Below are 25671 nucleotides of genomic sequence, written 5' to 3'. Positions count from 1 at the left end.
ACATCTGAATTCATATTTCTGATATATCCTAGTTTAAAAAAAAAAAAAGTGAAATTAAATACTTAAGGTAAAGTCCTGGCTCCACTTAAATCACTGTCAGAACTCCTGGTAGTCAGCATTTCACCCTTAATGCTGAGAGAATAGCTAAGTAAACAGAAACAAATGGAGTTCATCTGTTACTTGTATTGAAGAAAACAAATTGGTTGCCAGATTCTTAAGAAGACTATATGTTTCATTTATCAATTTACAGGTCAGTACATACAGTACAGGTATGACTCATAAAAGCCCTTGAAATAATAGGAATAAAAGGAAAATACATTTGGCTGTTTTAGGTTACTTGTAAAGCTATTGTTGATGGTGAAATTATTGATGTGACCCATTTGACTTTATAAATACCCGAATGTGTAGGAGGGAAGACTTATCCTTGTACAGATGAGAGTACTGAACAGTTTTTGTTACAAATTAATTGCATGTACCTGAGTTATTAATAATTAACAGAGACTGTTATGTGAAAATGTATATTGTTAATTGTTGTGCCTTTCTGAATAATTGATTTAGTGCACTACACCAGTATTTGTGACTTAAATTTTGAACAGACTATATCACTAATATTCTTTTATAGATCAAAGGGTTTGGTGTATAATGGAGGAAAAAAAATTTCCATTATTCACCACACACATACCTATAGATAGATAGATAATTAAAAAGTTGAAGGTTGAAAGAAAATGGAGGAAATTTAGTAGTGGTGGTGGTGGTGGCTGTTATTCTATTATTTAGGTTGGGTAGAAACATACCCTGGCACTTAGTAAACATTGTTCACAAGTAGAAGAGTGATTTTTGGACTTAACTTCAGTTTTATTTCTGTTTACGTAGCAATAAGGCAAAGTTTTCAAAACTTTTAAAATCCCATTTTAAGAAGTATGGCGTATTTAACAATTAGGTGGTTCTGGAGTGAAGGCGTGACTGCGGTTTGGGAAGACGAAAGGCTAGTTTTAATTGCCTAGCTCTGGTGCCAGCAGTGGCGGCATGCACGGATCCCAGGGCGGCAGAACTGTCTCAGCAGCTGAATTAGAGCAGAGGACGAGCCCATGCCAAACTCCGCTGCTGGGGCTGCGCTGGTGTTACGTGGTAAAGCTAACCTTAAAAGTAGATTGGATACGGTGTTAGAGTTGTGTTTTCCCTTTGAGTGAACAGCAGGCATAGCCTGAGTCTCGCTGGAGGTTGCTTTCTTTTAAAGGCTTAAATCACTTGGTGGCAGAACTTATTGAAGACTGTTTTGAATTTAATCTTGTATTTTCTTAGGCACAAGGCATGGGCTGTAAGCATGGCTGTGCTTTGGGCAAACACTGGCAGCCCAGCTTGTCACATGCTAAAGAGAGTGACTGCTCTTACACTGCGCTCTTATGGTTAACACTCTTATACTCCACTTATAACTCAGTAGAATAAATTGGAAACCAACGTGTGAAATCCACGCAGAGTTGGTGACAGCCTTATTACAGACAACTTTTATACAACAATGAAAAGTGAGCAAGTGTTACTTGTTATAGTTATGGAATCCTTAACCCCAGCTGAAATGAACAGAAAATAACTCCAAAATCCTGGCCAGATTTTGCTACTTGTTTTGTTACTTGTTGCTGTCTCTTTCAAGAACAGTTCTTGCAGTGTTTGTGACTCTGCCTGTTATTCGTATTTCTACCACTAATCTTGTACAGGCTGTGAGTTTTGTATTATATATTCAATATCCTTCCAATATGTTGGGTCCCCACAACATGCACACCTGTACTTTGAAAGGTAACACAAACAGTACATAGTGATTTGCTTTTTCTTTTTTGCTTTCCCTCTTATTAGGTGCTCAGAAATGTGATAATTTTTCTGAGAAGCGGCCTCTTCTTGGTGTGTGCAAAAGCATTGGATCGTCTGGGTAAGAATATTTTTCGTGAATGAAGTCTTATATACAGATTGTAAAATCATCTAAAAAACCCCAGTAGATTACATCTTTAAGGCTCTATTCCTTTTTTGCTAATGGGATAACACTGTGAAGTGCTTTTAAAGTTTTTTTTTCAGTGTGTCAGCACACATTTGCCTATGACTTAAGCCTTTTAGAAGGAATAAAAAATAGAGAGTCTTGATATAAAATAGATGAAGTGGTATTTTGAGTTTATTTTGTTCTCAGTGTAATCACAGTTTTATGATTAGCCTTTTCTGATACTAATCCTGGTCAGAATTATTATTAAGAAGTGTCTAAAGTAGTATCTGTGTCTTAAAAAGTAATTAAAAGATGCTTTCAAGCAGCAGTCATATACCAAATGAATTACAAGCACCAAGCAATTTCATTGTTACAGCCACTCACTGTTTGTTAGCAAAATACATGTTAAATCTGCTTTGAGATAGAAAAATAAGTTAACAGTCTTGTCTTGTGCTCTCTGGACAGTATTGTTGTATCGCTCCTCTTATAAAAGAGCTTAAGATATTTTATGTCTGTTTGATGTGTTGATTCAGACAATGCAAAGGATTTATATCTGTACCTACAGGAAAATATTTGCTTTTCAAGGGTAATCCTCTACACAGCAATTCAAAGGCTAAACAGTTGCAGTAAATCTTCTTACAGTAGTAAGACTAATTCTCTGCCACTCCCTTTTCAATTAAGAATTTAATCACTCTGGGTGTGGAGGAAGACTATCAAGTCTCTGTAAATTTCTCTGTATGTATTATCACTGTGTTCAACTAGAGTATTAATGTTACCTGTCTTAAATGTTTAAAACAAAAACCGTGTAGGGTAGAGAAGTGAAATGTCTTTCTATTGATGTGTTTACAACTTGCAGAACTGTGTATAGTGCCTTTTCTGCTTCCCCTCCTGTAAGTGTATGTAATCTCGTGAATCACTTTTTCTAAGTAAGAGTGCCTGTAACCGGTGATGCAAGTACTGCTCTTGTAGGACTTTCTGTCTTAATCCAAGCAGTGTATTTATATACGTAAAGGATATGTTGGATGGAAAAAACTTTCCTTCATACCTTTGCTTTAGAAGCTGAGATATCTGAGAATTAATACTGTATTATTGTATTCCTCAGTTAATGGGAAATACTTCAAAGATTACTGGTAGTTTCTGCTTTTCTAAAAAAAAAAAAAAGCTCATGTTTTCAAAATGAATGGATAGGTTTGTGTTACTACTTATCAGTAGTTAAATATCTGCAAATAGAAGATTTTAAATCAGGCTTTCTGCTGTGACCAGAAGACTTAGCACATCATTAAAAAAAGGAGACTGTGCTACAGGCTCTTGTTTACCCATTTAATAAAGAACCAGTTTGGTCATGGCGGTAAACCTTCAAGAGAAAATTCTGAAACACTTTCCTACACTTACGGTTCATTGCAAGTTATTTTTGAAAGAGTCCTTGCAAATTACCTATTTTGTCAATAGCTTTCAGATTAAGAGTTCTTTGATAGTTTGCCCTCAACTGGAGTCACACTCCTTTTAAATTGGCTCAAATGTCGCACTTGTTTTTTCTTCTGTTAAATTCATAGATCGTTTGATTACATTTCTATAATGATTGTTATGCATAAAGAAGAATTTGTGTAGAACATTAAAATAGCTGCGTTACGAATGGCTTCTGAAACTGAACCACAATTTTAGTTCTGTTCTTAACTTGAGGTTTTGTGCTTAACATCGTTTCCTGTATATCTTAATAGCTGTGGACAGATAAAACACCTTGTTTAATCATATATCTGAAGAAAATACTACCTTTGTTCTAGAGCATTTATTCCAAAGCACTTGATTTTCACTACGGTCATCTCCTCACCTACTTTGGAGATTATGCTGGCTATGGCATGAAATACTGCAGCTGTCAGCACACTACTGAAAATGTGCAGGGAATAGGAGGCCTATTCTGTCTACTGAAATGGCAGGTAAAATAATCAGTGGAATGATGTAGCACTGACACTAAAATATTTCCAATTGAACAGAAAGGTAAACAAAGTGTCTAAAAGACTGAATGATTTTCTCAAAGGCAACTAGTCCAAAGCAGATCCAGAAGTGAAATCCAAGTCTTCCAACACACAGTCTGTTATGCTGATACATTAAACTATATTGTATTTCTTTAATATAAACTGAATGAGATTGGACATGGTTATGACAATAGGGCCGGTGTCCTTATCTTTGCAAGATGTAGTCTCAAAAGAAAACAATTCCACCAGCACAGCCCCCCTGCCCTTCTCCCCATCCTCACTAGGACACCAGGTTTGTCACTTTTTTAGAGGAGAAACGTGTGACCTCCTGAAGTGCTCCTGCTACTTCCAACAGTCCTCTGGCTTTCTCCCATTCCGGTTTTACCCAGGTTGTTATCTAAAATCTGTCAGAATCATTCACCAAGGAGAATGATTCCAAGGAGAATGATATATTCAAATGCATAAAATCTTTGAGACATTGGAATTCAGCAGGTATTAAAATTACATGAGCAAGCTTTAAGTGTTAAAGATGCTAAACCATTAAAGTAATACAAATCTGATAGAATATAGTTTTTATCTAGATCCACTGCACTGTCATTTAATACTATTTTATCTTTTAGGACTATATCAATGAGATATTGACACGTTCAAGTTAGGAGCTGGGATTTCCTGGTTCTGACCACTAGTCTGCATTAGTGGTTGCCATCAGGAAATTCTTCTCTTTTCGTTTAGCTGTAAAGTAAATACACTATAATGAGGGAAATATGATAAAAAGGTATTCTTTTTAATGTAGAACAATTGTCAATCTGGAATCCAAAGAATTTTCAAGTAGTCATGAATTAGTAACTTCAAAAATATCACTTATATTAAATAACTCCAGTATTTTTTGCTATCCCTCTAATGTACCATGTACTTTAATGGAAAGAAATTAATCAATAATTTTGTCTGTGATAATATGCTAGGACTTCTTTCCTTCATTATGAAACAAAGATGGGTATAAAAGTACTTTATGCAAAATAATGTTTGCCTAAAATCAATGTTTAGATTCATGTTTCATTCCTGAAATTTTTTTCATTGTCATTTACACAGTGGAAGATCTCTTTGGTAACTTAGAAATACAATAGTTTGCCCTGGAGATCCCCTAATGTTTTACTGAATTACAGATTTTTGACAGGTCTAAAAATATCTTGTTTATTTTTAGTATGTCTCCCACAGATTTAACAACGTATTAACTTAGAAATCAACTTCTGGGTAACTTGGCATGTGGGTTGCATCTCTTTTGTAATGTAACCTAATACAGTACTCCTTGATATATGCTGATAAAACTTACATTCCTTTGAATATCAGTATTAAGGTCTTAATGTTAAGTTTAATATTTCTTAATTTTAAATCTTAAATTCTTTGTGACAGTCACGGTTGAGAACATGCTTTAAAAAAATTTGTTGTAGTGTATCTAAAATTTTAAACTTTGCACTTTGAAATTAATTTCTGGCACCTGCTGTATGTAAAAATTCTATAGAGAGATATTTGTCACTGAGCTCAATCCTTGTATTCCCCGCAATGAGTATTTTACCAGGGAAGATGAAATTTGTGTTTTCTAAACTTTTGCCTTGTATCTGAGCTTCTGACTAGCTTTTGGTACACACATTTTTGTATTGTAAAAGTCAAATTTTCCATCTAGTAAAATGACTGAAATGTCTAGCATGGGGGTTGGACTAGATGATCTTTAAAGGTCCCCTTCCAACCCAGACCATTCTATGATTCACTATATAATCTTTTCAAAACAATAGTTTTTGCAGCCCCCAAAAAGGATGCTGTCTTGACACATAAATGGGAAACAGATTGTGTTTTTTGGCTGATACTACTATGCTGGTTTAGATGTTGGTTCAGTCAACTTCAGTCTTAGATTACAAGATTTGCAAATTAAAGGAAAACCAAAAAGGAAAGAACATCTGCATAAATTCTGGTTTGTGGAGTTTTGTAGAGGCATGCTTACTTTGTTCTTGGTGCTAAGATAAACAAATCTTTATACACACACAAAATGAATTGATGGGTTTTGGTACATATTAATGAATTTCCTAGGTGGTGAAACATCAAGATTAGTAATCTATAAAGTGAACAGAGAAATTTTTTTCCCCCTCAAAAAAAGTAGTAGTGGTGGCCACAAAACTGCATGGCAGAGCTAGTCAGTGTCTGCTGTTTGGAGCTACTCAGTTTAAAGATAACTAGATAAGACCAATTAAGTTAAATGGAAATATATTGCTGTTTTCCCCATATGGGTTGTTGAAACCATAGTTTGGAACATACTGGATCTGTAGAATACTGTCAAATACACCAGAGAGGTCCAAAATACATTAGACATGCTTTTTGTTCTGCTCAAATGCAAATGTACTGATATCTTTAATTTAAGTAAATGCTTCATTTTAGCTAATGGAGAAGTTTAAGGGGAAATTGACCAGTATAATTTTGGTTTATTTTAGATTATTCAGAAAGAAATAACTGTTTTGAGAGTGATTGCAAGTCTGCTGTTCAGTAGGTGATATAGGTAACAAGAAAGCTAACAAAATAGAAGTGACCATGCCAGGAGGGGGGGGAAAAAAGTGTGTGTAGGTGCAGAGAAAGGAAGAAGGAGGCAGGATAGAGAGAGATGAGTAATCACAGCGTCTTACATATGAAACCACCTCTCCTGAGTACAGAACATTTTAAATACTTTAAACCCTAGTATATGCCTTTCCTCAAACGCTGTGTTCCGATGACTCAAGTGTTTACCCCCTCATGCTTAATTATGAGTTACCAAACTTTGTTTCTACTCTAAAGATTTTTTTCTTTTGTTTTTCTTTTTGTTTTCCTTATTAGCTAAGCAGTTTATCATACATGGGGGACAAAATTCTTGTAATGAAATGCATACCAGCCTAACTAAAAGATTGTATCAGTACAACTGTGGGCTTACAGCAGGGTAGGCTTTAGACCATAGTTCTGTGATTCACTGACTAACAGCAAAGACAACTTAAAATTCCTACTCACCTTGTCTGCTTGTGCTGCTGCTTTCTGCATCCCTGGGCTGTGTCACTTCAGCTGGTTGTAGAACCATACAGTAAAGGAGATGACAGAAATAATTCAAATAAAAAATAATGCTCCAATTTTATTTTTAATGATACAGATTATTTCAGTCACCTGGTTTACGAACAATTGCATGCAAAATTGCAAGGTGCAACTGAGAATGTAGTCAGTTGTAGCATGAAGGTGGGAATGAGCGCAGAGGATGGAATTTCTTAGGTTAGCTTTCCTGCTAAAGCTGGTTAGCCATGAAATGTGGTCTCACCCGCTTGCTAGAACGCTTTATTCTGTTGCCCATCCCTCTTTTAACAGAGCAAAACAAAGAAGGTAGAAATCCTATAAGTGATTTGTCCCAACAACCACGTTTCTGGATAGCAATATTTCATCTTCTGTAGATGCATCATTCAGCAGGAGATGGGGGAAAAAAGTCTTGAAGAACTCCTTGAAATGCAACCGAGATCTCTAAGCCATCCTTACAAAAAGTGTTTGACACTTTGGTGCACTTGTCCTTTGTCCAAATAGCCAAATATAGATGCATAAAAGATTAGGAATTTATGCCAAAGTCTTATGTAGGCATGTATGATAATCAGATAACTATATGAGTATAGCTAACCGAAAGATCAGTTATAGAAGATTAAAAAGTAAGAGTTTGAGGCCAGTAGACTTTCCAACTTTCTACATTATGGAGAGTAAAGGACCTCAATCAGTAACCTATGTAGCCAGCCCATAGCATGTGTTAGATTTCTAGCATATATTTTTAGAAAGGCATATTAATTTGATGACATCAAGTGATGGAAAATTTTGGATGACTTGAAGAATTGGATGGAGGTCATTTAAGGGTATGAGAAGAGGAGGTAATCTTTTTTAATCATGGGAGGAGAAAGGAAATAAGGGCAAGTTAAAGAAGGAGGAGTAGTTGGAACAAACAAAATGTGCAACTTTGGCTAGCCAGCACTTTTTTCCCCTGCTGATCAGTTTACAAGGCAAATCAATTGGCAGCAGATTTTCAGGAAGCATACTTTATTAATGTGGCTAATGTAGATTAAAACCTACTAACCTTAACACAAGTTTAACTCAGGAGCGTGTTTATGGGAGTGTTAAGGTTTAGGTAGAAAGCAGCTTTACATGAGTAAGAATAGAAATAATGCAATTAAAGCATTAATATTTTCTCGCATTAATATTTTAAAATCACATGACCCCTTTCCTTATCTGGCAAAGTAACTAGTTAATGCTAAAATCCACTGTCCAGTTCTAAGTGTCTGTGGCTTTTAATATTTAAAATTAGCTAGCTGTGAAATGATTTGTTAGAGACAAACAGCAAAGCTTTCTGGAAGGATCACCCAAGAGGAGGAAACTAGCTATGACGAATGCAGTTCTGTTCACAGTTCTCACACTGCTCAGAGTAACTCTCCCCGGGATATTTTTACTGGAATGCTACTGCAAATGCAGTGGTTATGCCGTGGACTCACCTGGCTATGCCAGAGACTGAATCATGCATATGAGTGTGTAAAGGGTGTATTCACGCAAGATAAAATACGGCATGTTTTTTCAAACCACACATAAAAATGGGTTGGACAGATGGTTATGATTTTCAATTGTATTGGACACTGGGAAATAGATTTCATGAAGTTTGTTAGATATTTGTGTTCTTTTATTGAAGACTATGCAAAGTTCGGACACATTTTTTTCTCCCCAGCCTTATTTTTTGAAGACTGTCAAGGATGTATAAGTTTAAATTTCTAGAGAGCGAACTTAATTTAATTGTTTTTGTTCTAAAAAGTATAGTAGAACCTTTTAAGTTGGGTAAAGCTCTCCCATTTCTGTTATCTTTGAGGGATTGAGTCCCAAAGGCTCTTGTACTGTTGAAAAACTGTAAAGCATCATTAACTGCAAAGTGTGCCATCCTATCAACTGCCTTGCAAAGATTTCCTTCCGTTCTAGCGGATGAAAAACATTATCCTCTCTGGTTATTGTAGGAAAAAAATCAGTTTAGTCTTAACAGGTTGTGTGGTAGCTTTTAAGATCCCGAGAGATGCAACCCCTGAATAAAGTAGTTTAAATTCCTTTTAGTGATGTTGGGATTTGATTGTTATGTTATGTGCTAAAGATAGCAACGTTCTTCATCTTAAAAAGAGCTCTTCAGATCCCAGAATTTTTTCTTGTAACTTGTTTCTATAATTGTATTAATGTACTTCAGCTATTTTTGCAATGTTGAAGTCATGTTTACTGGTTTTTCTGTGAATTTTATCACAGATTGAAATGCTAGGAGATACAGCTTTAATGGAATAAGGTAGTGTTTCCATTTGTAAATACCGAGGGTAGGAAAGATCTGGTGTTCTTCTGATCTACCAAATGTTTGTCTGAGTGAACTATAGTAAGAAATAACCTTTGGACTATAATAAACTGTTAATCTTGGATCAAAACTGGAAGGACGAAAATGAGTATTTGGGGTCAAACTTTGACCAGTTGGTGAGAACTAGGGGTAGTTTTGACCTTCTCAAGCTTTGATTTATTAAGCTGTAAAAAGATAAACCTTTTCTAAGCAATCCTTGGGATAGCGTGGAGGTTTGGGAGAGCAGATTTCCGAGCTGAGGCATAGTTTCATTTTACTGCTGTTCCAACCCCCCGTGCGTGTAATGATACGGGGAGGAGATGGAGGGAAGGAAGTAGCCGTTTGCTAAATGCACAGCCAGATAAAACCAGCTGGAGCACATACCTTCCTTGAGTAACTTGTCAAAAGAAGCACTACAGGGAAAAGATAATGCACAGCGCCATTACAGGCAAAGCTGCTGGTTCCAGGGCCACTTTAAATTCCACTTTAAATTATTAAATACTGTAAACGCTATAAAGTTAATTAGAAGAGGAACAAACTCTACAAAGATAAATGTGTTTTCAATATGTTTCTCAGGGAGGGTACAGTAGAAACCAGTGAATGAGAGGAAATTTATTTCTGGCAGCACTCTAGACATGGAACTGTGGTTGAACTTTTTACCCTAATTACGTCCCCGCTAATGCCTGCAGCGGTCTGGAATCAAAGTGGCCCTTCAGGCCCTGGAAAGTCTCTGATGTGGCGAGCGTTTGTTGTGTGATGAGGGTTACTTAAGAAAAAATGGAATATTGTGACAGGATTTTTTCAAAATTTCTCAGTTACCACCCACCTCACTTGTTGCCTACAAAAATAGAGTAATTGTTTGCATCTGTGTGTTTTTGTCTGTCTTAGAAATAACTGTTATAAATCAATGTGACATGGACCCAGAGAACAGTTGGGGATTATATTTTCTTTTCTTGTATGTTTTAGGGTTATTTCGATGTTATATACTGTAAGAAGGATTTAAAGTACATTGCAAAACAGTTAGAAATTTCAGGATGATTTAAGTTGTTCTCTTTTTCTGAGGATACTAACACCATCAGATATTGAGTTCTCAGTCAATTCAAAGATGATGCTATTTAATATGTTTTTTCCTAAATAACAGTGATCGCTTCATGCTTGAAGTTTGAGCAGCTAATTGCAAACTGCATTAACTTACGGCCCTTGTATCTGTATTGTTACACAATTGCTGCCACTTGAGTAATTCACTACAATTTGATGGTATTTGAACTTTGCATCTGTTACTAAATGCCGTTTTCTCTCTTACAGTGGTCTCTCTGGAGTCCTTCTTGTCCTTTTTCTTTTCTTTCTTTTTCTTCCAATAATATTTAGTATACAGAGGAAACATCAAGTGCGTTTGCTGAGCTCAAGCATTCACGTATGGATTAGATTCTTTTAAATCTCTGAAGTATGGGAAAAGACAATTAAAACACAATAAGTGGAATCTATTGAAATAATCTGATATAATCTTTTGCTTTAGTTCTGATCTGTTTTTTGAAGCAGAATGAATATATTTTGGTAGCTTTAAAATTTTAAATTTGCAAATAATTTAAAATGTGTAATGCAGTAAATTTTGCCTCAGTAATTCAAAATAGAGATTTAGAAGGCTCCTTCTTTGTGAAGAAGCTGTAAGGCATGTTCTTAAAAAAAGGTCTTGCTTAATCCCTTCTTTCTTTAAATTCTGACTAGGTAATATATTGAGAATATCACCTGAGGAGACCCCTTACCGCATTTTTGGATGGTTGCTCACCAACTTGTTTTTAAAATTAATTGTGATTTAAATTATTAATAGAATATTTGTACAGTATAATTATCTCATTTTACAGATGAGGCATTAATAGAATAACACTAAAAGTTTTAATCAATTTTGCCTGCACCATTTGAAGGACTGTATCTCCCATTTCAGCATCTGCTATATTAGGTGACTGTCTCTGTGGTGAGAATGCAGTATTTCTGTGTGCCTTTCCTTAACAATTGTAATTCCTTCTGGAAATATCAGCCGCATTTAACTATGAAATTCCTCCAAATTTTATGAAAAGTGGTCCGGTAAAGGAGGTAGCTATATCGGTGGCTTCACTGAGAGAAAGGCTATGACATAAGCTAACGCTTTTTTTGATGTTAAGCAATTCATATAGGATCTCAACCTTAAGGCCGGTTTAAAGAAAAGCAGGCTATGCGTTTTGCTATTCACGGGGCTCCTTGTTCGGGGTAATTATATTCAGGTACTATTTCATAAGTTCAAAACAGCTTTCAGTGAGTTCAGTTACGGTGAAAGTTCTGCACATCTGTAGAACACGGTCTGCTATGTCAAGTCATAAAGTAAATCAAGTAAGACTTAAGAACATATAATTAATGGGCACTTGTGAAAATTTTGGCCTCCCTGATGTGACCAGAACCTCTTAGAGGCTTTGTTGTTCACAGCGCTTTTCAAGTGCTTTAACCATAGATCTAAGCTTATCTCTGCTCAACTTCAGTCATATGCACTCTAAAACCCTCTAATTCTTTCTTGGAAATGGGATTGTTTTCAAGCTTCTCAAAAATCGTAACTTGAGCCAGATACTAGCATATAAACAACTAAGGTTTAGTAGACTCATAGGCAACTGAAAGATGTCTTATAATGATTGCTGTCATGCAATTTGAGGCAGAGGCCACATAATACGGAGGTGATGAAGTGTTGCACAATCCCATTAGTTTCTGCTTATGTTGTTAATGACCCCAACGGCAAACCTATTTTAGATAAAACAGGTTGGTACAAGGTTTTGTGTTTAATGTTGAATCCAAAAAGTGGTTTCGCATGGGGGTTGGGATGGTGGGGCAGGCGGGTGTGGAGCTGCTTGCTTAATTTGGCCTTTGTTGGTGGTGATTACATGTGAGATGAGAAGATGCCAATAGGCCTGTCAGAGCCATGAATCATAAGGTAAAGCACAGAAAAGAAAAAAATAAATCTGAAATCTAAAGAAATTTGTTACAAGAATCAACAGGATAAAATATTTGATCCTTCATAATACTTTTGCCATGTTAACAGTTGCAGGTAAAGACGCCTTTTAAATATTGATTATGGAGTATTCAGTCACACGCAAGCTGAGACCTTTAACATACACAGATTGCAGAGGAACATGACGCTCTCACAATAGCTGAGTAAAGATTTGGTCTGTGTTTTTGAAGAAGCTTTGTAGTGCAGTTCAGAAGAATGGGTTCTGTTGACTCTCAGATTGTTTTTAGCTTTTGGTAGAATTCTTTGTTAAATGTAACAAATAATGCCTCAAATATATACAATTAGTGTACATTTGCTGCAATAATCAACTGCCATCTATATTAACTATGCTGTCTTCTGATATGCCGTTGATCAGAAAGTACTGTCAATAAAAAAAGGCGTCAGACTAAAGAAAAAAACTTTGGTATTGATTTGGAGTTTTATACGTATTGGCAGTTTATAAAATCTAGGGCTAGCTGTGGCTATAAGGCTGTAAGTGGCTCCACAAAATGCCCTGTTTGGGTTCTACACGTGCTTGGTGAAATTTGGCTGGAGCTGAGATATTTCAGCATCAGTTTGCTCTCAGTGTTGTGCTCCCAGAATCTGATATTTTTCTATTAAGCTGTGACATGTGGCTGTCTCTTGATATGCAAAAAGTTTCTGCGTTTTTGATTTTGGTCCATCTTGTATGATCTTGAAGATCGGTGTAGCATTTATTACGATACAAATTACATGCATTTATTTCAGGGGTGGATTCTGCTTCATTTGACAGTAAGAAGGAGGACAAGACAACTCTTAAATTTATTTCATTCTATATTTTTGGAGGAAACACATCTACCAGATTATAAGCTTAATCAGCTGACCATAGAAATGTTAATCTTTGATAGAGGTATGACAAATGCAGTTGTATTCTACTCAGAAGTTAATCTTTGCTCATGCCCTCCAAGATTTACAGAAATTTTTCCAGTTAAGCCTATGTTCGTAGAATCATCAAAGACAGCCAGTGCAGGTTCGTAACTTTTGTATAAAAGGACCGTTTGATTACACACAAGAACAAAATCTAGTCCAGAATATACCAGAAAAAACGATTCTGATCTGAAAAGTGGAGCTCCAGATGTACTTTTGCTCAGTAATAGCTACGGTCAAGTAAGCCTTGTAGATAAACAAATCTCTTGAGATGCCGCTAATCTTCCTATATTAACTAACTCGAAATATGATGGGACAGCTATGTTTTGTAACATGTGGTATGTCTCAGTGAAGTGGAAAGTGTGTCACACTCTAGTCTCTCTGCAAAAGCATGTCACAGCTGAAAAGCCAGCTTGTGCTATATTTTACACTTCAGTGACAGGCATGCCACATGCCATACAATGAAGCAATGTAATACAACATGCTGCGGTACATAAAGGTAGGTTGTAGGCTGTTGTATGGCTTTATTTAGCTTCGTGTGTTTTGAAATAAATAAATAAAAAACCCCAACAAAAACCTAATCTAGAAAGTCTCTTCTGATAACGAGAATGAGTAATGTTGTTATGGGCAGAAAACACAATAGTAGAAACATGTAATGTACTGCTGGTGATGCAGAATGTGGGAAGAGCCATCTGCTGCCAAAACTGCAGAGCAATTTGGAGGTTGCTATGCATTTTAATATTTTTAAGGATTCTCCTTCCCTTTTACTTTTCTCTTTGAACTGATGGTACTTTTCTTGTAGTATCTGTTACGATAATACCAGTATGTGGATAAAACCTAGTCTTAAATTTTCCTATTCTTCTTGATGTACAACACAGTCTTTCTGACACCTCGACTACAGATAGGAAGCAAAGGAGCTATTGATTTAATTGAACAAAAGTGGACATAATAGTTGTCAAAAGTACTTAGAACTGAAAAAATCCGTGACCTCTATCAGTTCAAAACATCTGTTCCAGGATTGTCAAGAAAATTTGTATTTTCAGATTCTTCCCCCATACAGCCCCAAGAGTGGAAACAACTTTTCATTCTATATTTAGTCAGGGGTTTTACCCGTCATGTGAACTGTGGTGTGTGATTGAGAGTAACCTCGTTGTATCAGCAATGGCATCTGAATGTTGACCTGAAGTTGCAGATGATGGCAGTGTGCAACACTGGTGAGGAAATGTTTATCTGCATTGCCCTTTAGTAGGCTGGCTTTTTACTACATTGAAATTAATGTTTTGATCTTCATTTATTTAATGTAGAATTGTCAGCTCTCTCAATAACTGCATCTTTTCCCGTATCCTGCATGACAGGCATTTTGCTGCATCTTTTCTGCTGACAGAGCTACGGTAAACTTTAGGAACTAGGAGAATTTGTGTTGTAGAGGCTGCAGCAGAGAAGTCTGTTTCTGTCAGTATCCAGCTAATCACAAGTTTAGTGTATGATACTGTACAAACCGTATAGTGGAAATAGCTTGCATTCACCCATGGTTAAGTGTGAGTCTATATAGGAAGGGATGACAGGAATCCATGTATTTGCATTTTTATTCATTGTACAAGAAAAACATCATAAAATTACACAAGTAGATATCCTGAAAATGCTTGAACGCGAAGTTCAGAGTAATGGGTACTCAATTCCGATAACTGTGTTGTATCACCTATAGACACTTGAGATACTTTTAAAATTTTTTTTGATGAGAGAGTTAATGTTCTTTGTCTACAAAAGCATGTCTTAAACATAATTGTACTTGTTTTGATCTTTCAATTTTAAGGAAAATGTTAGGAACAATTAATTCATCTTTATACTGGTTTGGTTTTTTAAATGAATGTGCAAAGTGTATTTATAGAGTGGTAGATCTCCCTACAGCCATCAGTCTGTTTTTAATGTTATTTTCTTCATTTGTTTGGGGAAAAAAAAACAACCCCAAAAACCGACAAAAAAACCCCAACTTTAAGTAGCTTTTATGTGGACACCCATTTTATATTAAAGCTTTGTTCCCATCTTTCTCTTTTCCCACATTTGTCTCTTACTAGTGTAAGTAAGTATAGCTGTATTGCACTTTTAGATTAAACTCAGAACAGTTTAAAATCTGGTATATGCTTTCTATTTTGTTTTAGAAGCTTATTTCTTTGGTGATAATTTTTATGTAATCTGATCTCTTTAAAGAAACAGATGCAGTGTATTATGCTAGTAGAAGAGTAGTATGCAGGTTTTTTCTTACAGAAAGCTATAGTAATTTACAGATGAATTTGCTGGGTTTATTCTCGTGTGTGATCATTTTGTACTTCTCAACAAGATGGAACATTCTTAAATATTTTTAAGGGAAAACTTTCTATGTATTGCTTGTGATTAAGGGCTTCTTTTGACACCTTTTAAAAAGAAATAGCAACATCTGGAACGATACAGTTCAACATAACTGCAGATTTGGCCCATAGTACTTTGCTTTGAGCATTTGAAATGTGTCTGAAATTCTCAGATCCGAACTTTAAAAATGGGCTGGCAACTGTTTTTCACAGGTATGAGACTTGCGTGTTGTCTACTAAAGTTATGATGTCCTGTCTGGTGATGAGTCAGTATTAAATCCTGCATTCTAACATCTTGCTGCATTATTAATGCAACGCAGTCTCCTTTTTTTTCCCCTACCACCTATGTTCTTCCTCTAGTGCTTTTTGGTTAATAAACCTTTTGAATTAGGACTTCTCTTGCTGTGTGTTTTTGTGAAGTGTCCTGTATGTTCATGCCACTGTGATAAATGCTATTTGTGGTGCATGTGCGTAGTGTGTCCATTATGCTCTATTGTTATGGTAAGTGGATGCACTTGATCTCCTGGAGGGGAGTGCTGGCCTTGCCACTTACAAGCAGCACTTGACAACTGATTCATGGGATGGTAATTAGAACAGCTTCACAGGAGTCTGTGTATCTTAACACTCTGGACAGCAAATATCAGCTGGTGAACTGATAAATAAGGATAAAACAGTGGGGAAGAAGCCAGCTTGGAAGTCAACAGAAAATAGGGTAGTTTTTCTTTTTTTAAATAAAAAAAAAAAAAAGGGATCTGATGGAAGAAACTGAGGCTTGTAATCTTCTGTAATAGAACGGAGACTGAAATATCTGTAGACAGAGAACAACTTATTTTTTCTCCTCAAAATCAGTGAATTCCAGATATTAAGTTAGTTCATTACCTTAGCTAGCCATACGGAGAGTATAGAAGTAAACAGCATAGCAATCCGCTGGCGTGAAATTGGCTTTTTATTAAAAGTTCTTAATCTCTTCCGAAGGTACGCTGTTGCAAATGTTTTGCTAAAGGTAGGTATTTTTCACCGTAGCTCTAATTAAATTGATAAAAGGTCAATAGATTATAAAAATATATGTGATTACAGTTGAAAAGGACAGTGTGTAGGGACTGGGTAGAACATTTTAAAAACACAAATGGTAGCATATACATGAAGACAGACATGGAGAATAAGGCAAAGAATTTACTTACTTTACAATAAGCTTATTTTAATGTGTTATTACCATTAAGTATTCTTTGAACAGTTACAAAGCTTGTAAACATATGGCAATATAGTTTATTTAGTTACAAGTTTTGCCTTTTAATGAAGTTTATCTTCTTTAAGAATCATTTTTCCTAAAGACAAAGTGGACATAACTTTGGCTTAAATAGATACGACATAACATGGTTGCTTAACACATTTGTCTTCTATAATTTATGGAACTAATTTGTACCTGGGCAGCTAATTATGGTAATATAAATTTGCATGGAAGGAGGAAAGGTTTATACGGTACCACACCTTACAGTAAAAGATAGTTATTTTCACCTAAGGATAGGGATTTATGTTGCTGCAGAGACAGAAAAACAAGATACGGACAGTTTTCCTGCGGTGGTTTACAGCCTTCAAGGCCAGCAGACCACTGTCAAGCCTCAGGTTCTCTCTCAGACCGTGACCTGGGTTACGCATGGAGACAGAAACCAGTCCTTCCTGAGTCAGTCCTGAGCCGTTTCAGCAGTTAGACTCTACACTATGAAGAAATGCCTTGCTTACGAAATTACAGAAACAAAATACTACTAACCTTGAAATCAAAAAAGTAGAAGGGGAAATGATTAATGCGGGTTTTAAACGTTAGCATTGGTAAGATGTAGGGATCAACACTTTAGATATTCTTTTGATCTTTTTCAAGAAGTTTCATTGAAAGGCTTTGAAAGGAGTGGTACCTCTATTCCCAGTTCTTTGCATCTTTGTTCTGCCTACCTGATACAATGTTGCACAGGAACTGATGCATGTTAGTTCACCTTTTATCTGTTTCCTTTGTTCAAAAAATTAGTGGTTTACTTGCATATTGTACACACAGATGGCTGTACTACTTTTTGTCTAGTGGTCGTTTTGGCACAATCACGCAAGTCCCATCTTTTTTTCTTTCCACACTTGAGCAAACTGTGGTTTTCTTTCGGTATGTCTCTTTTTGGTATTCAGGCTGAGACTTGTAGTTTACCTGTAACAAAATGATTTCTGCAGAGTTGATGACTTTTTGAAAATATTTTTCTTATATGCCTGTGAGACTACGAAGATGGTGAGGTAAGAGGTTAAGATGCAACTTTTTTTACTAGACTGATAGACTTGATCAAAATATTTGAGGAAGATACAAGAGTGAAGTTTGTATCTCGTGGTATTTAACACAAATACTTCAGTGCTGTATCAAATGATTTCCTCTCTTGTATTTAAAGGATTAGATTTAGTAACATGTGTCTAAGATTGGTACAGGTTTTTCTTATTTAGAAATAAGTGCTTCCATGCTTTTTGCAATTTGTGGTACACTTAAAATGTCTCTGCTGCTTTGTGTTTCACTGCTGCACACACGTTTTTGGGAAGTGTCACTTTCTCAGAAATCTTACTCTGCTTTTCCTGATTTTGAATGAATCTGTTAAGTACCATGAATGAAAGTAAGAAAATTACTTAGAGTTGAGTTTTCAAGCTTTAATTGTGAAAAGTTGGGATGCAGAGAGCCAGCCAGGGAGTTTTAGGGGACTAGATGGTGAAAGTCTTAATGAAAGCTTTTTCTGCAGTGGTGTTTAAGGAATAAATAATGCAATCCTTGATTTTTTTTTTTTTTTTAAGTTTTCATTCTGGTGTGCATCCTTCAGAAAGAAGGTGACAATACTGCAGTACTGAAGAGAGCTCAGAGGAGGACTGCAGATACGTGCTAGGGCTGGAAAACAAACCTTACAACTTAAGGCTTAAAAGTCTTTTTCACTTTGTTGCAGATTGGTTAGTGACTGGATTGCTTTGGATGGTTACTGACTTATGCAAAAGATAACTGAATGCAGTGAGCTTTTTTTGTGTTGTTGACAGAGACATAAAAGCTGAAAAGCAGAACATGTACAAATTCTGTCTTGCAATAAGAAGTCATTTCATAAAAATAAAATGATCTAAATGTTGGAACAACTTACCATAAAAATAGGGGACTCGTTGTTGCTCAAAGTCTTTTAAGACAATATTAGGTTGCTTGGTGAAAAATAATTTCTTTGAGCTTCTGGGACGTTTTGTGCATGGCCTGGAAAGAGAAGATGATCCTTCTAGTATTGAAATCTGTTAATCTGAGCAAACCTTCTACAGGGGCCTTGAGGAGAACAGAATTGCCTTTGTGGTCTCAGCATGCTAATAATATTACTACAGAGATCATAATCAAATCTCGTGCTTCAACTTTCCAGTGTAAAGGTACAAGAAGGAATTTTTTCCAATATACAATTAATTAACTCTGTACTGTGCACTCTGGTTTTGTTTTGCTTTTCTTCCCCTTCTACGAAGCGTCAGAGAGTGGCCACGGCTAGAACAGGTGACTGGATAATCTTAACCACTGTACTGCTATTTAGGAACTTGTACTTGTGTCACTGTCAGGGTCCTCCTCATTCCTGTATGGAAACAGCTTTTTCTTTACCAGTAACTTATTGGTAGATCTGATGCTTTATAGACTAGTAATTTTTAAAAATCTTTCCAGAGCAGCTTGCTGTGCACATCATTTGGGCATACCTTGTCCAGCCAGTTCCTTTGACTGGCTGTCATTTTTCTCTCTCCTGTTTTCTGTATGTGACATGCTGTTCAGTGCCAGGGCTGAACTGCTTTTAAAGCATTTGAGCTAGGTATAAGAATAGATAGCTAGGTGAGACTTAATGGCCTGCATTAGACAGGAAGTCTACGTGAGGTAATGGTCCCTTCTGACTCGACAATGAAATAAGCTGTCTTTTGTAAAATAAGTTTTGAGGCTATATTCCATTTAAGGCACTCGACTACTTAATGTTTACAGAAACATCTAATCTTTTTAAATGTTTTTTTAATCCCACAGGTTGTTAAAGCTGGGCCCAGTAAGAGATTATTGTACTATTAGTTTTTTTGAGTATGATCTCAGTATAAGTTTTAATATTTCTACCTCTTCTTAAAGGCACCAAAAGTAATTAAAAATAAGGCTGTTTTCTATGTTGGGTCTGCTGGGCTTGAAAAAATGATTATTGCAAATTGCATGCAAACAAATAAAGCATCACAAGAGGAATACATTAGAATAATGACGAGTGGTACTAGTGTGACCATAGTAGAATGAAAAGTAAGTCTGGGAACATGCAGTGCAGTAACAGATGTACGCTAATGATTATATTTTTTTAGAAACAGTGAAAGGTTATGTTTTTGAAAACTAAATTGTGCTTCAGAGTAGACTAATATAACCAGTCATCTGACCTAGTTTCGAAACACTGAAATTAAAATAGAGCTTTTTTCTTGTGAAACAAAACTTTAAAGATAACAGACAAATTGTGACAGAATAATTGCCAGATTTTTTTAATTCATCATTTTATTTTTATGTGAACTAGTGGTAACTATATGACTGTATGATAAAAGTCAAACTACTTTTGACTGGAAGTACATGACCCGCTGTCTGAAGCTGGTTTAGTGACAGCTGTTAAATTTACTGATCTGCATAATGTGTGCTGGAAGGCTTGAAGCTTCTCTAGGTTTAAATATTATTAGCCTTTCCCAGGGAATGTAATTCCAATTTATGGATCTGTCCCTTTTTTCTATCAGTTGGTAGTCGTGCATAAGGAAAGCAAGATTTGGCCTCCAAGGTATGGAATTAGCATTTTCTAGCTGCTGGGAAGCAGTGTTCTCTAGCTGCTGCAGTAACGAATACCATGTTAGTCTTTAATAAATTAAATTAGTCAGCTATATTTAGCAAAACATTTTCTGTAATTTTTGTCATATCTGGGGTTTTTGTATCTAGCTTCGGAAGGAAATGGACATTGTTCTGTTGAGGGCAGTAGAGATTAATTAGGCTGCTCCTGTATATTGTGCAGTAACTCATACCATTTCACAGCCCAGTCCCATCAAATTTGAATATGAATTTGCTGAATGTTGTTTAAATATCTTGCCTGGAAGTATCAAAACTGGGATAGTGATTAAATGAAAGACTTTTTTGTCATATGTTAGATCAAGTATGCTGATGAGTGGAAGTTTTTTACGCTTTTTTCCATTGTAGAAAACTCTTTATGTTGCCCTGCACATTAGGAAGGTCAATACGTGATGGAAGAAGAAGAAATCTTTTTTTTTTTAATGTGGAAACTATAAAAGAGAAAGAAAGGGATCATTACTTCAGAAAACCTGCTGCTAGTATGTGCAATATTTGTCCTGAGTAAATACAGAAAGAAACTGCCTTATAAGGGTATGGAACAAGTAATTCTTGTGTAATTAGAGAAAGATGGAGCTCATTGTAATGCAGTTTCAACAGGCGAGAGGGACATGCAGCATACTGCAGAGCGGCACCTTAGACAAGGATCAATTTGTACATAGCAGCTGGAAATTAGCTATTTCCCTCGTTCCGTCACGTGAAGTCAAGTTACCAAAAAGAGTGTCTGGGTAGAGAATGTGGTAGTGGTTGTGTGCGGACAGCTGCGTCATCTTTACTAAAGGACATCAAGGCGTAACAACTGAATCAACAGATGCTGAAGTCAACTAATCTTTAGAACAGTTTTTTGTGACAAGCTTTGATAGGTTATTTATAATACTGATATTGCTTAGAATCCCTGTAGTGTCGTGTTCTTGAGAAGTGATAGTTTTTTCGATATTTGTTAGATCAATCCGTGTAATCTTTTCATGTGATCTCATTGATAGTTTGATACAATATTACCTTTTTCTAAAGTTTTCATTCATTTTGTCATTTTAATACATTAACACATTGGCTGTTAACGGTAGTTAATTGTCTGTTTTCCGAAAGAAATCTGCAGAGCCTGTATAAAGGAGTACAGGTGATAGAAAATATTTTTACTGTAGCAGTGTCCTGTATAACCGTACACTTTTCCCTGAGGAAGGTTGTACCTATTATTTTAGCAATTTTATTGCTGTCTAAAATGTGTTATGATGCCGTTAACTTCTGTCGTTGTTCCCAAGTGACATCATTGTGTATCTCATCAAGCTTATGTTGTATACATGTAGAGCAAGAAAAGTAGGTAGATGGAGATGCTTCCCTTCATCTCTTTTTCTAACGATTCTAGCCCTATCTTTCGTGAAGATGGTATAAAACGTACAATGGTGCGCTATGTTGGCCAAACAGTTTCCATCCTGAGATGATTTTTTTAAATGCCACAATTAACTGGAAAATGCCTCACGTAAAGAATGCCTTATAAAGGCCTGGTGATAGGCTTTTTCGGCAAAAGCTGTATTTCAATTTTACACCTCAAACTTTTTTTTTCCCCTCTCCCCCTTTCTGGACTCATGAGACCATTCTGTAATTGATGTCCATTCTCTTTGAGCGGGATGTTGTTCATCACGTGGCAGAGTGGGGAGAGGCAGCACGGAGGAAAGTAAACACTTGTGAGCAGGCAGAGTAAAATCTTTCTAGACACAGAAGATTTTGGCCTCGTGTTGGTTCCATCAGTCTTCTCCTTTTTTTTCATGTAAAAAGTGTGTGTGTGCTGTACTGTATATTTGTCTCTGTATGCAAACATTTTACACAGAGCTTTTATAAATTGTGTGACTCATAGCTAGCAAATCTGTGAAGAGGTGATAGTTACGTCGTGATGCATAAGCACAGATGTAGTCAAGTGCCAGCTGTACAAGGCATCTGTTATTTTTCTTCTGTCCCTGCACTGCAACAGTCAAATAGAAGAAGATACAAGAGCCTGAGTGTATATGTATATTTATTAATGCCAACATTTTGAAGTCGTTGGTGAATTTGTGTCCATTACCTTTAAAGAAGTTGTTGATATCTCTGCATTAAGCAGCTATTTTAACAATCAGGATACCTAATGAAAATTTGTCAATTATCTGCGGGAGTAATTTGCGAGAATTTTATTGTGACAGACTTAATGTTATTACCAGACCACAAAAAACAGTGTTTTCACATTCCTGTCTTAATCTCTCCCCTTTACATAATCGTCACTGGTACACTGAAATGTGATCGGAGCCCTTCTCATCAATGAGACGTATATGAACCTTCAGTCCTTCAGTTTATCAGAAGAAAAGCTTCTTAGCTAGAAGTCTCCTTGCTTTATTTTTTCCCAAATGACGGTAGTTTGTTAGCATAGGCTAAGACAGGCCATCAACTACTGTATTTCAGGCATATTTACTTACAATGTCTATATGATCCTCTGATGAAATGAATATTCATGACTATTCCTGAAATAGAACAAGATGCAGTAACTAGTTTCGTACAATGCTAAGGTTTCGAGAACTTCCAATTGTCAAGAGATGCTTTTGCAAGTTTGTGGGGCTCTGTCTTGCAATCTGTGGTGATGTTGGTGGTGTTCTGTGGTAGTTTGGATACTTCTGGTTTTGTAGCTGAAATTTAAATATATTGGTTATACTAAATGTTATTTTTCGTTCTAATAGGTGGTGTCATTTTTAGTATTTGATTGTGTATTTGTTTGATAATTTAGTGAAGAAAATTGTTAGGAACAAAACGTTATGCCTAAGTAAATTTTTCTAGAGACCCTGCGAAGGACTCCAGGATGTTTATCAATAATGATGCTTGGTCTTACTGAACGCAGTAATTTTTTGTATATTTAAACGCTTAGTGTAAATCTTCCTGCTATGTGGTAACATAGCAGAATAATGAAATAATGTATGTGGTACGAATGTTATGGAAGAAGGGAAACACATTCATCCTCTGCTTTTGATCTTGGTGGGTTTGGGTTCAAATTCTTCTTAAATAATGAGTTAAAAGGAGTTGAGATGTCTAGCTTTTAAAAGCTGTATCCAGGACTCAGTCTAGATTTTTAACTTTAAGAATGTAAAGGGAACACTGTAATTGAGTCTGTTTTCCTCTGCAACATGGACCATAGAAATCCCTGAATTCCCTGTTTCAAGAAGTTTGGGAATTAGGAGTAGTTCAGTGGAGGTCATAAAGGGTCAGAAAAAGCTGCATTGTGCTGCAACGCTGTGGTGGCAAGCCAGTTCTCGCTTTTGCAGCCCTATTGCACACCTTTTATTGCTCAATTCATGTGCTGCTTCTTCCTTTCTTGCTTCCATGCTTGTTAGACCTTTCACTGAGCCCTTTCGGTGAACTAACCTGGGGGAGAATTCCCTCTAGAGGAGAAAGAAAGGACGAAGTGTTATTTTTCTGTTGATTTAATACGCTAAAACGGGTCAATAGAGAATCCATTGCATATCAGAGGCTGGGTAAGGGAAGTACACAGAACCACTGAGCCTGAGCTTTTGATATCACTGAAATGGAGGAGGGAAGGATAGCTCTTACTACTGCTTGTGAGTAGTGTAGGCTAATCAAGGTACTCTTATTATTCGTTAAGTGCTATGACAGAGAAATGAATCCTTAGATATGTGTCTATAATCTTCATTCTCCTGCTCTAGAAGAATTGATCTTGCTGCTAGCTGAGGAGATATAAAGGAGAGTAAAGAAAGACCATTCACAAGGCTCATACTTTTAGAATGGTTGAGAAATAATGTCTTTGGAAAAGAAATGACATTTTGCAGTGTCCAAGAATCCTTGCTGTATGGGGTTCTGTTGAACAATGAAATTAAAATCGTTGATTCCCCCCCCCGCAAATTGAAACCATGTTATTGAGAGTTGTTAGTGAGGCCTATATCAAAAAAGAATGTGACATTATGGATCTCGGCATTGTATCATTACTTGTTCAGGTACACAGCTTTTGGAGTAGGATTTATAAATTTAAATTACGCTAATTTAATGAATGTCTAATGAATTGAGAGTGCTCAGTAGCAAATGAGGTTCGTAACAGCCATTGCGTTGAACAGGGAGAGGAACTAAAATAACCAGAAGGAAATGGTAAAGAGAGAAGTCTTTTCTAGTGATTGAAACTTTTTTTTTTTAACCTTTCCACCTTTGAAGAGATTGCCAAAGAAAGAGCAAGCGCTTGTGCTCCTACCCTTTTGTGTCATAGTTGGTGGATAAAGCACTTAGCCAAAAAAATGGGACTTTCCCGGGAAAGCATTGGCTATCTGAAGATTCGTGATAATGCTGAGTGTCTGTGCTGCCAGGACCACAAGCATTATGGAAGAAGAAAGGACTACAAGTGTGACTTTTTCTGGCTATTGCCATTTGTTTCTGCTGACTAGGTCCTAGGAGCATCCTCAAATGTGTTTGACCTTGTCTTTGTATTTATTTCAGAAAATAATAAACAAAACCCCAAACATGCATATTATTTCTGATCATGGACTGCAGTGTACCATGGAATTAAAAGAAACGTAACATTTGGAAAGAGGACTTTTGAATTGGAGCTAGATGGAGTATCAGAGTACTTCTGACCTAGTCCATACTACTACTTGATTATTAGCACTTGAACTCAAGTTACTGGTTTTTAGCCAGTGTGGTTTAAAAAAGCATTGGTAGAATGGTCTTACCGTGATCAGCCAAAAGAAAGGTATGACATCATAATAATTATTCATTTGAGTGACAGGATTATTACCCATAATTTTGTTGGTGCAATATGTATTAGAAGGTACATACTCTGGAGTTGTAGTCATGTAGTTAGCTGTATGTCAAGTCAAAATGGAACTGTTCAACACAGGCTTATATGGAAATAGTAATCGATATCAATTATGCTAATATAATTTTAGCTGTATCAACTTCTGTTTTAAAATAAGAATCTGTGTACCCTTTTATCAAAATAAGTTCCTGTAGGTAGTAAACATACTTAAATCAAAAAAAGTTTGTACATAGACCTTGCTATGGTTTTCTGTGTTTTCTAGCAGCAATGAGCTTCTAATGTAAAGTAACTAGACTTGAGTCTTACTGTTTTGAAAGTGTTTTTGAAGAGCCTTTGAAGTGCTTAAAAGTAATAAATAGCACCCTCTAGTTATTAGCCTAGATATGTGCCTAGAAAAATGTATATTTTGGGAAGAATTTCAGTAGGCAAAATGTCAAAGCTTAT

At 36.1% G+C, this 25671-nt stretch overlaps 1 protein-coding gene across 6 annotated transcripts in view; it reads left to right on the top strand.

Moving 5' to 3' along the window:
- BCAS3 (BCAS3 microtubule associated cell migration factor) overlaps positions 1-25671 on the top strand; it is a 372309-nt gene that overhangs the window by 24218 nt on the left and 322420 nt on the right. For all 6 annotated transcript variants that reach the window (XM_050908947.1, XM_050908945.1, XM_050908946.1 and 3 more), the window contains exon 6: positions 1849-1921. In XM_050908947.1, the coding sequence (XP_050764904.1) occupies positions 1849-1921 (73 nt within the window). The remainder of the gene's footprint in view (positions 1-1848; positions 1922-25671) is intronic.

This window comes from Gymnogyps californianus, chromosome 20 (assembly GCF_018139145.2).
Source record: "Gymnogyps californianus isolate 813 chromosome 20, ASM1813914v2, whole genome shotgun sequence".
In the NCBI taxonomy this organism is placed as follows: domain Eukaryota; kingdom Metazoa; phylum Chordata; class Aves; order Accipitriformes; family Cathartidae; genus Gymnogyps; species Gymnogyps californianus.
The sequence above is the reverse complement of the archived record's forward strand: the minus strand, read 5'-3'. Positions and strand labels throughout refer to the sequence as shown.